The 15,842-nt window shown below is 37.9% G+C and overlaps 1 protein-coding gene across 1 annotated transcript in view; it reads right to left on the bottom strand.

Annotated features, from left to right (window-relative positions):
* Window positions 1-14,879, bottom strand: part of RIT2 (Ras like without CAAX 2) — a 181,000-nt gene extending 166,121 nt beyond the window's left edge. The window contains exon 1 of the mRNA XM_026090665.1: window positions 14,626-14,879. Within this exon, the coding sequence (XP_025946450.1) occupies window positions 14,626-14,728 (103 nt within the window). The 5' untranslated portion in view covers window positions 14,729-14,879. The remainder of the gene's footprint in view (window positions 1-14,625) is intronic.
* Window positions 14,880-15,842: the final 963 nt, after the last annotated feature.

Consider the following 15,842-nt stretch of genomic DNA (forward strand, 5'->3'; position numbering starts at 1 on the left):
ATATTTCTAATCTGTTGTGTGCGCCCTGCAGAGATGGCCTGCAGTAAACTGTAAATCCTATATGTTCGAGGTGTATGTAGAAATGCCTTCGGACCCTGAGACATCCGTCTGTAGTTAGATTCTACCTCAGATGCTTCTAAGAAAAGTGAGGAAGCAAAGTAACAAAGGACAGTTTTTCAACAGCCAAATTAATTAACAAGAAGAAAAGAGAAAGGAAAAGATGATGGTCCCCACTGGCTTTGTGGCCCCCAGCGACAACTCAACAAAACACGAGAACATGGCAGTACCAGCACGTAGTTAAAATATGATATAAACATGGTGTCACAGACACAAACTACAAATAGCAATTAAATCTCCCTTCAGTCTCTGTGAGGCTATAAACAAATTGCTTACCCAGAGATTTATGTTCTAAGCTTTAGAAAGTTTTTTGTAACCCAGAGTGACATTTATCATGTCAAGTATTCCCTTCCATAATGTATCAAACTAAATACACACCTGAAGTTCTTTGTCCTTCAAATCCTGTTATAACATCTGCTGGACTCGGGACTATTTGATACTTGTCCCAACCCTACAGAAATTATCGGAGCAATTCCTACCTCCTCCTTGCTCTCTGTTCCACCCCATTTAATCATGTATTGCCTTAACTATTTTAACACAGGTATTTGAGAGGGTAGGGTGGAAAACAGGGGTCAAGGCAGTCTGTGCTCATCTCAAAGAGATGGTCAGGAACAAATGCATGTTTCTTTCCTCCGCTGCATGATTTTTCCCAGTTTCTCTCTCCTCCCCATCCACTCCTGTATGAGTGGCTTCCCCATTAAGATGTGTTCATTTGGATGGAAGTCTCAGGATCAGAAAAAAGAGCTGTGCTCTTTCTGCTCTACTGCTAAGGTCAAGCAAAGAGTCTGCATTAAGCTGCCAGTTTTCTTTGTCATATGTGAGACAGCACAGAATACAAATTGCATTTCAGCTCTTATAAACTCCACAATACTGGCAATAATCATTGAGCTGAACAGATACGACAGAGAAGATGCTGATGGAACAAATAAGGCCCATCCTATCTTGGTTTTCTAATGGTAACATAAACAAATATGTATTTGGTTATCAGTTTAACTAGAGATGGCTCTGAAGACAGGAGGCTCAGCTAATAGGTAAATTTTTAACACTGTGCCATTATCAGAGAGTCATCATATGCTAAATGTCTTGAAATTAAAATAAATATAGAAATAAATTATATAAAAAATTTAAAGTGGGAACAGAAAAATTATTTCACAACAGTTTGTCAATCTAAGCCCTTCAACACTGCCATATTCCTGATAAAATATTTTATTAACAGAAAATACACTTAAAGTAAGTTTATGAGAAAGATAAAAAGGATTATGAAAAATAGCATGGACTTCACACACTGCACTAACAGAAACAGGTGGTGTTTTACATTTACCACATCCCTCATAAATTCTACCATATGCTTAAACTGAGAATCTGCAGGAAAAAAGAGAGAAAAGTGGGAGGAAGGAAGGAATTAGAACTCCGAAGCAAGTGCGAATAATTCTACCATGAATCACTTAATGATTTTTTATCAACAGGTTATACACTAAATATGGAAAGACTTATTCAGGGTATTTGTCCATTGCACTGAACTGGAGCCAGGGAAGCCTTTGATCCCCTCGGGAATGTTCATCATAATGCAGGTTGTTCAGTGTTCTAGGTACCTCGGTCATTATCTGAGAGATCACCTCTACTGTAGCCTATCTAATGTGTTCTCACTCCAGATTCTGCTATTTGTTGTGGATAGATTAACATCAGTGCTGCAAAAGATTTTTCCAAGAGTTCCAATCCTATAAAGTATTCACTGCCTGCAATTTGTATCAACCCCACTGGAGACACTCAGAGTCAGAAAAGGAATAGTTAAAAATTCCTTGGAACAACAATTCCAATTTCTGCATTTTTTGCTGCTTATAGGGCAAAAAGAAATACGCTTAATTCAGAAACCTGTTAACTACTTTGAGGCTATGCCACCCTAAAGCAACTCAGCAACCCAAATCACTTTAACTAATATTTGAAACTTAAAATACTAATACTCATCCAGCAGGGACAGTGATGCTTTAGAAACAAACAATACAGAGTTACAAACTAGTTTGATCCCTAGTTCTTTTTAAGTAGATGACACTGAGGAATGAAAGCTTTCAATCACCAGATAATTCTGTTCTTTAAATATATTGTCACTGTCAATCAGTAGAAAGTGGTTATCTCACTGGATTTGGCAGAGCTTTCTGCGATTCTTCTTTGAATAACATGTCAGGGGCTAATAACTTTTTTTACATTAAAGAGTGAAAATGTGTGTTACTTTACACTTAAATAAATCTTATTTAAATATGTTTCAGAGAAATGCATATATAGAAATGTTTATAGTCCCTGGCACTTCATTTTGATTCCTCCTCCTCCAGCCATTTCTCCACATTTGAATACAAGGGAGGTAGTTGTTTGTTTATAGACAACTTCTGAAGCAAAATAAAAGCTAAGGGAATGAGAGTGAACATAACAACCGAGTCACTAAAAGAAAACATATAAAGAAATGCATGCATTTTTGCTTTGCATCTTGACATTTTTCCCAGACTGGGGAAAAACAGAACCTATTTTTATTTCCCAGTATGGAGTGAAATATATCTCTATTACCACTGTGATGCATTATTTTATCTGAAGGTTTGGGGTGCAGAAGGATTTAATTCTTCAAAGAACAGAGAAGAGTGACAAATGCTGGGCCTCCCACCGATTGCAGAAGATGCTGGGTATTGCTAGGGTCGGGGCCCACAAACTCCTCTCAGTTCTGGGGCTCGTAACAACAACACACAGGAGAAGCACTGCTGTAGCACCCCATAAATTCATGTTAAAGTTAGACTTACACAGCCTTATCTATGCCTGGGGCAAGTTGTTTCACAGCACCTGAAGGGCTGGAAAAAAAGGGCCGTGACAGGAAGATTTGTGCTGATGCCTCTCCAGCTTCCTATCCTGGAAAGCCAGTGAGTGAGAAACACGGGATAAGAAGTCACAGCAGCAGGAGAGAAACGCACTAACGTGACCCCTGTATACTCCTTGGCCACCAGCACCTGCAGGAGATGTCGGGGTATAACTGTGGGCCAGCAGCATCTAATGGGACAAGCACAATAAAAAAAGAGAGCCTGAAACCAGTACTCTTTGTGGGATAATTACTCCCTTCTCCTATCCCATTACTCCTTTACCATTTTTACTCATTTTTGTCCTGTAGTCTGTCTTCTTAACCTTCTTCCTCTGCCCTTTTTCCTAAGTTCTTTTTCTTCATTTTTAGCTGTTCACTTCTGTTTCATTCCCCCTTCCCACTGCTGAGCTTTTCTTCTGCATCTTCCGTTTTCCTTTTTTTTCCAACCACTTCTCCACCCTCGAATATCCCAGCTGATTGTCATTTTGAGCCTGTTTTCTGAAGAAGTGGAGACTTATGTGAATGTACTGCTTGCTGTTACGTCAGACATCTAACTTTTTAAAATCTCGGTCAAATTTCATACAGGAGAGATTTCAAAAATGGTACTTTGACTCAACTTTCATAAAAACAGATCAGTAAAGAAAGTTCCCACTGAGACAGAGATTATGATGCAAATTCATAGCTATTATTAGAAACCGTAGAATTCACAAAAGCAACTACTGTAAATGAAAGGAAGCCAGGAAAATATGCTTCTGCAGCTTATGGGACCACCTGATCATTAAGCTAGGTTGCTCTTTCTTCTCCTCTGTTCCCAGTAGGGAAGGAAAATGTCTCCAGAGCAGAAGTGCAACTGTAAGGAGACCTCATAAAGCACAGGAACGCATTCTTTGGCTGTACGGAGAAGCAATCTACAACATCAGATGTTGTAAGAAGACGACCTCTGGCAGACTCTTGGGCCTTTTGTGTGAATGACCAAATGTCCACCTCAGGAGACTCAAATATGATTACTTCCCTGGGCAGAAAATGCCTAATGATTACCTTCCAGTCAAGTTGAGAGAGAAAGAAACATCATTTCTATTTAAGACAGTTCAAAACAAAAGCTTAGAGAAGGAAAGGGGAAACTTTAGATCCTGCCTCACATTCTGCATGATTTAAGAAACTACTCTGGTGACTTAAAATAATCAAGGATCTGACAACATTTGCTTTTGGTCTTGAACATTCTGAGTAAAAATCTGAAATGATGGTACCTATTTTTCAGACTTCTAAAGAGAAGTTTCTATGAAGATGTTGCAGATTCTAATCAGCAGGCAGAATTTCAGTATGATATAACAAGCTGTTATCCAACTGGTAGGCTAGTAATGAAAAGCTCTTAAAGAAATCACAAGATCTGACAGAGAATATGAATTTCAGCTAGGTTTCCTTTATTTTACACATCTGCAAATAGACAAGGCAGAATTACAAAACTGCACAGCATTTCAAAAATATTGCAAGGAAAGAAGTTAAGTGACAGCTTTTCTTATAACTGTAGTCAATGTAAGCTAAGGCAGAACCAGGTGTATCAGTCTCTCAGCTGTTTGATTACAGCTTTTACTGAACAAAACCTTATGAGAGTCATTGTTTAAAATTTAAAAATATTTGTGGGTCCAACTTTTCATCCCCTTTAATAAGTACTTTAGTTCTCATTTTTTACCTGAATGAAAAGATGAAAGAGAAAGCACTGATTTACAATAGGTAACAGAGTTGAACAAATACATCTTTTGGAAGCCAGCATCACAATAGCCCAACTTGGCAATTCCTAAGATATTCTTTTACACAAATTTGATTTTCTTTTCTCCGCTTCTTTTGAGTAGTCTCCTGACAACTTGAAACAAAAAGGTTTTAGCCAGTATCTCTAGTGGGATCTGATTCATGGGTGGGTAATCTGTTAGCAAATGGCTTTAGCTTGCAGCAAAGTGTCTTCCCAAGACAGCAAGACCTGCGAAACTGAGACCCTGTACTGCGCATTCAATAACATTCAATACCTGTCAGTGGAGCTTTGTGAGTATGATGAGTCTTCTAGCTTCTCTTCATATTGGAAAGGAAAAAATCAGAAAGGCTTGCAGGCATAAAGGCAGACTAATTAAAGTCAATGAACAAATTAAAAGTGCAAAAGGATTAGCAGAGGAATGGAGGGACTTTAAATGGAAGACACGGAAGGAGAAGAGATGAAAGCAGCAACAGCAAAAACAAAAAAAAACAAAAAAAACTTTCCTAATTGTGCTTTGAAGAGTGTCCCTAATGGATTTCATCTCATCCAAATTCTAGCAGATAGCATGTGTCGAATGCTGCAGATGGCTCAGCTCAGCAGCAGGGATGGCTTGGAATGGAAACATAGTTCCTGTGGCTGCCTCAACAGATTGTTTACAGGAAAGATACCGACAATGCCCAGCGATTGTCATGAAACAGTACTTGTTCCCTCATTTGCGACTTAGATCTGGGCATTTCACATGGCAGATTTGTGTGTGGTTGAAGCTGAGAAGGTCCTTGATAGTTCAATTCCTGTTGTCAGGGAACAGCCTAAAAGGTTTCCTATCTCTTAATAGCAATCAGTATGAATGGGAAAAGCAGAGCACTGTAATTCTCACTGAAATGTTCATTGTATAAGTGAAACCCTCTTGGAATAAATCTGTGTGTGAAAAGCAGATTCATTAATATAATCTTCCATGTGTTATAATCACTTGACATCACAGTTCATACGGAAGATGTTTAGATGGAGATCCTGAATCTGTGAATAACAATCCCAACAACAGAACAACAGAAGTAGAGCACAGCAAACAAGTCTAGCCTTGAGAGCGGCCTTAGGATGTCTCTTAAGCAGTTTGAACATAAAGTAAGATGCTGGTCATACATACTAGTAGCTTTAGTAGTGCTACTACTAATTGTAGCAGCTTAGTAATAGTAGCTTAGTAAGGATGCCTCAGCCAAAAGTCCTGATGATTTTGAGTGCATTTGAAGCACAACAGCATTCCTTCTCCTCTATAAGAGAGATTGAAGATGGTAAACACTTCTTTGTTCACATGTACTTGCCCATCATGGTCAATCTCTAGGATGTATCGTTCTATCTTAACTTAGCATATAATAATTAAACTAATACAACTTTCACCAACCTCTTCCTTTCAAAGACTATTCAAAAATCTACTCTATTGTGCTTTTAAGCACATATTTTAGGACATATACTGCTCTTAGTAACCAAAGGAAGTGAGTGCCTGAAGATCTCATCCATATTTAGCTCTACAGGAATTCTACATTCTAATTCTGCAACATATCTAATACTTATCTACCTATCTTCTACATATCTAATTGTACAACAATTCTAAATTCTAAGTTTAATTTTATCACTTAACTCATTACTCTCCATCAGAAATTCTGGTCTCTCTCCTCCTCAGATTCCTGCAAACAGGTCTTCTTTTCTTGATATTTATAACCTTCATATATCATAGGTTTTCCTGTCCCATATCCGCACTGTCTTGGTGCTCTTTGATATTCAGGATTTGATTTGCCAAAGTGGCATAGACATGGACCAGCTCACTTGCTAGCCTTATCCAAGTAGGTCTTCATCATCCAGATGTTATGGTGGGAGAAGCTGAATAGACTAACCATTCACATTACAGCTGCATCCAGTCCTATTTACATTAAACCACTTTACACATGTGCAAGCTACACAATACAGGAACAAGGCCTAGGGGTTAACAGAGCTATTGGAATGTCGTCATAGTCATTTGTGATCATAAATCATATTGCCACAGCCCTTTAATCATCTCTGTTGGCCTTCTCTGAACTTTCTCCTGTTTATCAGACTGTTTCTGGTATTGAAGGAACTAGAACTGCAGACATTCTCAGTAACCAGTTGGTACTCACATGCAGAAACCATCCTATTAAATATAAGAGCCATAATTGAATCCTCCATCCCTCTGGTCTTTGGATTATGTGAATCGGCAAAATAATGAAAACCTATTTAGCTTATTTTCCCAAGGCAAATAATTCTGACCACAAGGTTTGCCCATAGTCAAGAAAATTAATGAATGTGTTTAATCCTGCCAAGTGGATAACCAACACAGTAAAGACAAACAAGGAGTATCAGAGACGTACAGAATGATTTGAATCATCTGCTTCAATGGTCACAACCTAGCAAAATACTTCCAAAACATGATAATGCATATGGAAATGCAGAATTCAGGTTATCACTAGAGATGTGGTAGTACAGGTGGCAGTGCTGGGGGAAAGAGTAAAAGACTGAAGGGTTGCTGTAGATATTTCCCTTTACCTGATTTCTGTTAATTACACTTGAACAAAAAGAGCCGATGGTATTCCTAGAGGAACAGAAAAGGACTACATTAAGTAGAAACCAGCAAGCAATCTTGCTTCTAGTAAGACCACTAATAGAACAGCATGTCGGGTTTAGGATTTCACATTTAGAAACTGATGTGGAAATACTATGGTGCTCAAATTAAGCTTACAAAATGGTCTGAGCAGGAAAATAAGCCTCGTCAAGTGATGTTTCAGATGCTCAGTCTGTTGAAGAGAAGGCCAAGGGGTGACCTGATCATTGTCTGAAGGTACTGACATAGAGAAAAGTAAGAGAATAGGGAGCTTTTCAAACTTGTTAACAAAGGAATGACAAGATAAAATGGCTAGAAGTTAAAATTACCCCAAATCAAGCTTGAAATAAATGCAATATCTTATCCTTCTGAATTTAAACATCAGAACAGTTTGCTATTGAAGATCAGAGATATATTGGTACTTCACATCTGCAAATTCTCCAGTGCCTAGTCCAGTTTATGCAAAAAACTCTGAAAGCTGCAGATTCCCAGGGATGCGCTTGTCTGGCTTTAGTGGGCCTTCTGTACAACCCTTTTATTTGTGGAAAAAATACAGCCTACTCCACCACCACTCTCATTAAAAAATTTGTAACTCTTCCTTACAATGACTGTAATTCCCAGTTTACACCATCTCAGCCACAATGGACTTTTCTTTTCAGTGGGATGAGGACGTGTGTATTTATTAATGCATACGCTAGTGTCCCAATTTCGACTCAAGTTAGGAAAGATGGGAATTTGGTGCAGCCATAGGAGAAGCAGCACAAAATTAGACACCAAAAACTATACTTACACTGACTTTGCAAGGAGAAAAAAAAACAGTTCATTTTAACTGTAACTCACAGCATGACTAAACGCTCAAGGGGCTGCCATTTTTCACCTTAACTCATACTGAGCAATAACTTAATCTTCCAGGTTCCTCCTGGATATCAGTTTGACTCAGAAGACAACAGAAGGTCAGACTCTTTCCCTTGATCATTTACTAGGCATTTAGGGAAACACAGCAGGACCTAACCAAGAGCGTACCGGGCACCAGACTGTGATAATATTTCCCTTGCTCTCTGTTGTTCTGACTGGCAATACATTTGTGAGTTACATATTTGATGGTTCCACAAAGTCTGCCCCACACTGGAGATCACAGATAAGACTTTGCCCAGGTGTTAACTATTTGTGCAGGAAGCAGAGAAATATCCCTTAAGAAATTCTCTGTTTCCCATCCCTCACTATCTGATATCAGTAGCTCAGTAGGGATACTGCATGGCTGTACCTGACCATGATAAAAACTACAGCTCCAAACACAGCTCACCCAATCCTAAAATCTCATGTCCATCAAATGATGGAAATCTTTGATCTCTCATCCTGTTGCCAACCATCCCCTGGCATATGCTGGCTCTGATGTGTTTCATATCCTTCTTTGAGTATAACCCAGAAGAAAACTTTGCATTTCCTTTTTCTTTAGGGGAGAAGGAATTTTCTCATGGGATGGTGAATTGAGTCAGCTCATGGAGGATGTCATAAGCAATTGAGGAAGCTGAATAGCGACATCACTCTGTCTGTGATCACTGCAATTAGATTTCTCAAGGTTTATTATAAAGCTTAAAGGAATTGCTTCAATCCAAAGCTGGTAGAGCCAAAATTCAGTTGCAGCCTAAGCTCAAGTTAGTTGACATTTCATGACTATGATGCCAGTATGTTCTCCCAGCAGGTAAGTCAAGGAAAATGTGCTGGGTGGGGAAAAGATAGAAGATTTTTGTGATGAGCAAGAATTTGTGTGCTTTTCACAAAAGCACCCATAGACAGCCAGTTGCTTTCCACTTAGAAAAGTTAGTCACTGCCAAAGTTGATAATATACTAATGCAAAACTGGCTAAAAAGCATGAGTGACCTTGCATGCTGGTCTGTGGAGGACAGAGCTGCCTCTTATTTATCACATGAAAGATTTATCACAACTGTAATATCATTTAAAGTATATTGTATATCATATGTACATTGAAAAGCATCAATGACAAGGTTCTTTAATTGCATCAAAGATCATTTTGATCCAGGATACTTGAAAAACAGATATTAATTTAGAAAGGAAGTTACTGTGCTATGTCCTATGGTCTCATGAACAGACCCACAATAATTTATGCTTATGTGAAAGGATAAAACCAGTACAAGTACAATACATTATCTATAGACTAATATTGGATAGAAATTGGACAAGGAAATATTTAATTAAAGTAGGGAAGTTGTGGCATAGCCTTGTGGTCTAAGTGGTAGGGGAGAAAAGAAAGAAAGGAAAAAAAAACCGAGAAACTGGTTGATCAATTTATGAAGTTTGTTCTAGAACACTGAGCTTTGCAATGGTAGAAGACCAAGAGCAACAGACCCAAATGGTCCTTCCCAATCTGAGCTCTTTTGAAGCAAGAGGAATCTCTAGCTCTGCTCTTCATCCTTTTCCAGTATAGCCTAGATCATACCAGCTTATCTCCAAAGGATGAAGAAACAGCAAGACTGTTCCAGTTCTCCAGGATGCTCTTCATGGTGTAAGAACTAACTTTGCTATCTCTGTTTACCTGGGACTCTTAATATGGGGACATACTTGAAACTGATAAGCACTGAACGTGGTCTATTTATACAGGAAAAGCAAAACTGGCCCCAAAAAGGCAGTTGATCACGTAAACAAAAGAAAACTGAGGATTAATCCAATTTTTAGTACCTAAGTTCCTGCTACACAAAAAAAGGAGTGATGTTTTCATACATTTTGGTACCAATTTTGTAGACAAGATCCTGAAATTAACGGGATGAGTCACTCATAAAATAGGGCATTTTTGCAACACGAGCAAAAAAATGAAGGAAATGAATGGGAGAAGCCAGCCACCTCTATTCAGATCAGCTTGAGAAATACACTTCTTTACCCTCTTCCTAAAATACCCCTGAGAAAACGATTTTCTTAATTCCTTCTTCTTTCCCCTCCCCTTTCTTTTTAAATTGAAGCCTGGAAAAATATATCTAAAATTTATATTAAAAATATCTATTAAAACTAAAAGAAATATGCTTTAAAAAATCTTGGGGTAATTGTTTGACAAACCCTTCAAATCTTTTAAGTGGCAACAAATAAACTGGCAATCAATTTGAGAAATAAATCTTGGGAAAAGGCACACTTTCTCTAAGGAAAAAATAATTTTCTAAGAAAAAATTTGTTATTTTTGATTTTTTTTAATAATTCCTCTTCTCATCTGAAATGCAACTTTCTTAGGACAGGTAGCATGAAGTTCATTTTGCATCTGTGCTCTACCTCTTCTATGGATAAACATCTAATTACAGTTCTCAGCAGTAACAATAGATCTTCTTTACCCATAAATGAATTAACTTTAAATGGTATTAGAAAGAAAACAGAACATCATTTTCATTCAGCAAAGAAGAGGAAAGTACAGTTAGATTATGAAGCAATCTGATGTGCATTTGAAAGATGCCTAGGTAATAATAAATCCTCGTGAGACAGAGGTTTTCCATTTTATCCACGTGTCCAAGTACATCAATTTGTTTGTTCTTTTGGGTAGTCATTGCACAACCTCCTCAGTTAATTATTGCTAATGTTTTGCAGAGTGTGTTGTAATTAATTATTGTTATTAGTGTAATTAGTGTTGCTAAATATAACCCAGCAATGAACGGCCTCAGGATTTAGAGGCTCTTTTGTGTATATTTTTTGTCATAGTGAAAAACAGAGCTAAGCCCAGTGGTTTGTGCTGCACTGTTTGGCTAGAGACGATGAAAGTCTAGGTTCACTGCCCAGAGACAGAGCTCTGAAGGTACTTGCAAGCAAAACTTGCTCAAAACCACAAAGATTCTTAGATGTCAGTCAACGTGGGGTAGGTCTGAACACTACTGAACTGACCTGAGATTTGTCAACAAAGTAGAGAAGACCTAATGTCAAAATCCTTTTTTTTTTTTAAGATTAAAGATATATATAAAGTACAGTATTAGAGATGCATAGTTTTACTATAGATTATAATCAAATGAAAGTCAGTGGAAAATTTACTTTTTGTTCCAAGTGGTCTTAAATGTTTATTTTTAATTTAATTTAATTTTATTTAATTTTATTTTATTTTATTTTTATTCCTGGTTAGATCCTTACTTCAGTCTTATCTTGCATCAAAGCTATGGCAAAGTGCTTGATGTCAGCCACAACCCACACAGAGTAATAAATTAGCATATTGCTCTGAAAACCAAAATAGTTCTATTTTCAGAACTCTTTGAAGGGATAACTCATTCTAGGGAATCTATAATCTATAATTACATGATACAGAAATCATTTTCCCAGGCAATTTACATACAGCTTTGTACATTTTAATTAAACAGCACTATTACCTATTTGTTCAGAAGCATGGGTTTTTTCCCTTCTGCAAAATAAAGGCAGAGATTTTTTTTGCGGAACCAAGTTTAAAATGGGAGGACCCTTAAGCCACAATTCTTAAATCATTTTGCAGTTTACACATCATTATTCTGAGTATTCTGAGTGTGGTGGGTATCGAATGTGGATGTCCTCAGTGTATCTTCTGATTATCAATTCTTGTGAAACTTCTACTACACTGAATAGCCCCATAACATGAGGCTGACTGTCCTCCTGGGTTATCTGCCATCTTGGAATATGGAACGCAAGGAACAAGTCCGAAACCCCAAAGCAAGTATTTAATAAATATCGAGGTCAAAAGAACTTCCATTCTTGGTGTTCCCTTTCTTATTCCCTCCTCTCTCCACTCTTCACATACAATCAGCACCCTCAGCCCTGTTAAAACGAGTGTGCAGTTTTCAATGCAAAGACCTCAAGACATATGGTACAAACTGCCACAGGGAGAGAGCAGAAGAGAGCAGGAAACAGAAGAACATATTGCCCAGGGGATCCCAAGAAGTGAACTACATCCAGGCTAAACCTTCCAACAATTCTGCCATTTGGTTCTTAAGGAAAATTCTTCCCAAACATGAATTATTTAATACTGAGCAAAAGGAGACCCTGAAAGGCTTTCATCCAAAAGGGGCTTCCCACTCAGCAGCTTAGCTCCAGCGCTTACTGCTTTCCTCATGCCTTAGAGAAAGGGAGGGAGAAGGAAGGAGAAGAAAGCCAGGGTATTATCAATATATCATCCTGCATTTCATGTATCTGCCAAACTCTTTGTTGAAAATTAAACTATTTTTTATCTCTCATCCCTATTCTACCCTGACCTTGTTTTTATGGTTAGACTTGTAATTTCCTGGACAGAGTGAATATTGATCATTAGAGGAAAGGAGAGTTCATCTTGGAAAAGGACAGTAGTCATCCAGGCCTTTTTCTGTTTTTAATCCTGTTTAAATTAGACCTGCCTAAACAATAGTCAAAATGAATTTATGATTTATAAAATGACATTAATTCTTCCTTATTCCTATTCAAATCCTATTATTTGGACCATCTTACGATTCTACTGAAATATTTCAAGTCAAAACCACATTGGAAGCTCACAGTCAGTAAATGATGAATTGTCCACCCCATTTCTTCTACTTTCTTGCTAGTCAATTGTGCTTTTTTTCACCTAGTTTATCACAGAAGCTTTTAATTAATCCCACTGTATGTCATAACTATTCACATCATGCCATTTTATTTCTCCAGACCACACAGACATCCAGGTCTTCTTGAACAACGATCTGGTCTTTCTCAGCTTTGGAGATGTACCGTTACATTGCATAACCTACAGCTTTGAAGGTTTTATTCACACAGAATGATCAGCTAAGGTTTTCTGAGCAAGGAGATATGAATAAACTTCATTTGTGCTTTAAAACTCTTAAATGGAAACTCTAAAGTTTCTTCAATGTGTACATAAAATTTGTCCCTTGTGATTCAATTATCCTATGAATATAGCATAGTTTGTAGTGTCTTTTTTTTCATTGAATAAGCCTTCAAAATGACATATTTCTTGCAAGAATATGTTTCGAAAAAATTGCTGCCATCTTTTGGATGCACTCAGGAAAAAAAAAAGCAAGACAAGTGACATTTTGCTGAAAGTTCCAGCTGACACATCCTGGATATCTGCTTTACCATAGATAAGTTAATTTGAAATTGCAGAAAGTTACTCTAAGCTAACCAATATTTTCTTCTCCCTCATTTTTTATAGTGATCATTGCATAACATCTGTGCAAATATTGTTTGCTTGGTAAGATGATACTGAAAGGAAATAGCTTTCACTGAAAGACATGGTCCTGAACCTGAAGCCAAACATAACAAGAAAACAGAGATTATGAATACAGAGGGGAAACTATATCTACTCTCAATACTTACAATTTTGTATCTATACTTAGTCTTGTTGTTGGAATAGGAAACAAAACTTGTTTGAGCTATACATTTACCACAGTTTAGTGTCACAGTTTATTTATCCTGCCTGACCTGAAACTTATTTGGAACCTAGGCTGATGTATTAGACTACTTTCTTTTCTTCTTTTTCTTTTTTCTTTTTTAATTTCCAGAAGATGTAATTATAGGTTTGTTGTGTGGCCAGCTCAATATACTGGCTACTGAGACAGACACTGCAGGCTCAGCAAAGTCTTTTTGAGAACAGGGAATGCTAGTGTCAGTGAGAATAAATCAAAAGGTGATAGTATCTGGGAAAAAGAAAACACTGTCCAGAGAAAATAATAACTCCTCTGAAGAGATACCATTGTCAGACAATAGAGTATCTTGCCAGCGCTGGACAGCGATATTAAAATATGCTGCAAATCTACCTTATCGCCTGGGGTGAGACTCAGATATGCATCCTATAACTGTCCAGACAGTAGGGGAGACTAACACCAGCTGAGCCATACTGACACTCAGCAAAAAAGTCAAGAAAAGACGTGGGGAAGAACACACAACCCCTGTAGGCATCCTCCTCACTTTGCACTTCAGAGCTGACTTTGCAGGTAGTTTCATCTCTGTCTGGACAGAAGGACTGGCAGGCCAAGTTATATTCACACTATCCAGCAAACTGTCACCCCTCACAAAGTGTTACGGTGACATGACTGCTGGCAGAACCAAGCACTACACTAACAGCAGCAAGCCGACTACTCTTTCCTCATAGCCAACAGAGCCAAGGTTGGTTTTGCAAAAAAAAACCAAAATACAAAAACAAAACCCCCAAAAGGCTTATAACATTTCACTCTGTTACAAATTAAGCTGACTCACTGCCCCAGTCACCAATTAGAGGCTCTTTTATCCAAGCCATGTGCAACAGACAGAGGAATGAAACCTCTCACCAAACCATTCTTGTTCTCTGAACTTTACACTCCCAGTTCACCCTTTCTCCCCCAAAATGTTGTTGCTGAAACTTACCGCTTTTGCCAACTCCCCCTGCTCCTAGCATCACCACCTTGTACTCTCTGGAGCCTGCTGAAGAATTGCTGGAGGAGCTGATCATTTCATTTTCTAGCTCCATCTTGCACGAGGCAATAGAAGAGAGCAGAAGGGAAGAAAAAAGCAACTGACAGGTGCTTGCTCTGATCTTAAACAACTATAAAAGCTGTGTTAAAAAAAAAAAGCGTAAAGGAAAGGTATAATACAAGAGGTACGAATTATCAGCCTCACACTCGCTGCTGTGCCTGTGTTAGCTGGAGAAGGTCTCATAGCAACCACTTTAACAGCTTCCAATAAAAATCTTTCTCTGCCCCCTCCCAGCTCTGTATCATTCTCTGTGTTTCTCTTCCTGGACAGAAGCAGTTTTGTGAGGCTCAGGAGCCCTGGTACCTCTGGGTGTTGCTGTGTCATTGGAATCAAATTGAGCAGAGCCTCCGGAAAAAGATCACGTTTCTTAATTATGATGCTTGTTATTCCATGTAGCACTTGCTTGAATTTTAAACAATAATAAAAAACTACCAGATAACCTCCTTGCCACCTTGGAGCTAACTATTTATCATATGTCCATCAAGTTTGCTACATTTACATTTAATACAAGTAAAAGCAAAATGAGGAACAACTTTAAGAAGTCTTTGCTTTTCATGAAGCTGACTGCTAAGTAGAGAAGTTTTCTAAGGTTAGGCTTGTTCCCAAATCAATTCTCTTTTAGTGTAGTTTGTATCAATTATTCCAAGAAATAAACCAAGTATTTTAGATTTTTTTTTCTTACAGAATTTTAGAAGGGGATTGGGTGTGAAGAGAGGGGGGAAAAGAATAATCCATCCAAGAAATATCAGTGTAAGCAGAGAAGAAAAAATGTTTTGCTGTAAGTATTTCATAACATCAAGTGACTTATCTAACCAACTTGGTCAGTCCAAGTAAAAAACAAATGAATAAAGCAAAAAGTTTGTGAACAACATTCAGTATGAAAATGCATCAGAAATATCCAGTGAAAACGTACAACAAAAGATCACCGCTCTTCATTGATTTTTCAAGAAGTCCTTTACCTGATGTAGTATCTTTAAGGAATGTGATAATTAAAAAGATACTTGTTCAGCTTTAACTGTTATTCAATATTTTTGCAGACCAAAAAGCATCGACTGCAAAAGTGGCAGAAAGCAAAAGCTTGCTCTCCTCGGAAAAGTGCTGGCCTTTCG

Source organism: Apteryx rowi, unplaced genomic scaffold, assembly GCF_003343035.1.
Source record: "Apteryx rowi isolate R43461 unplaced genomic scaffold, aptRow1 scaffold_87, whole genome shotgun sequence".
Taxonomy (NCBI): Eukaryota; Metazoa; Chordata; class Aves; order Apterygiformes; family Apterygidae; genus Apteryx; species Apteryx rowi.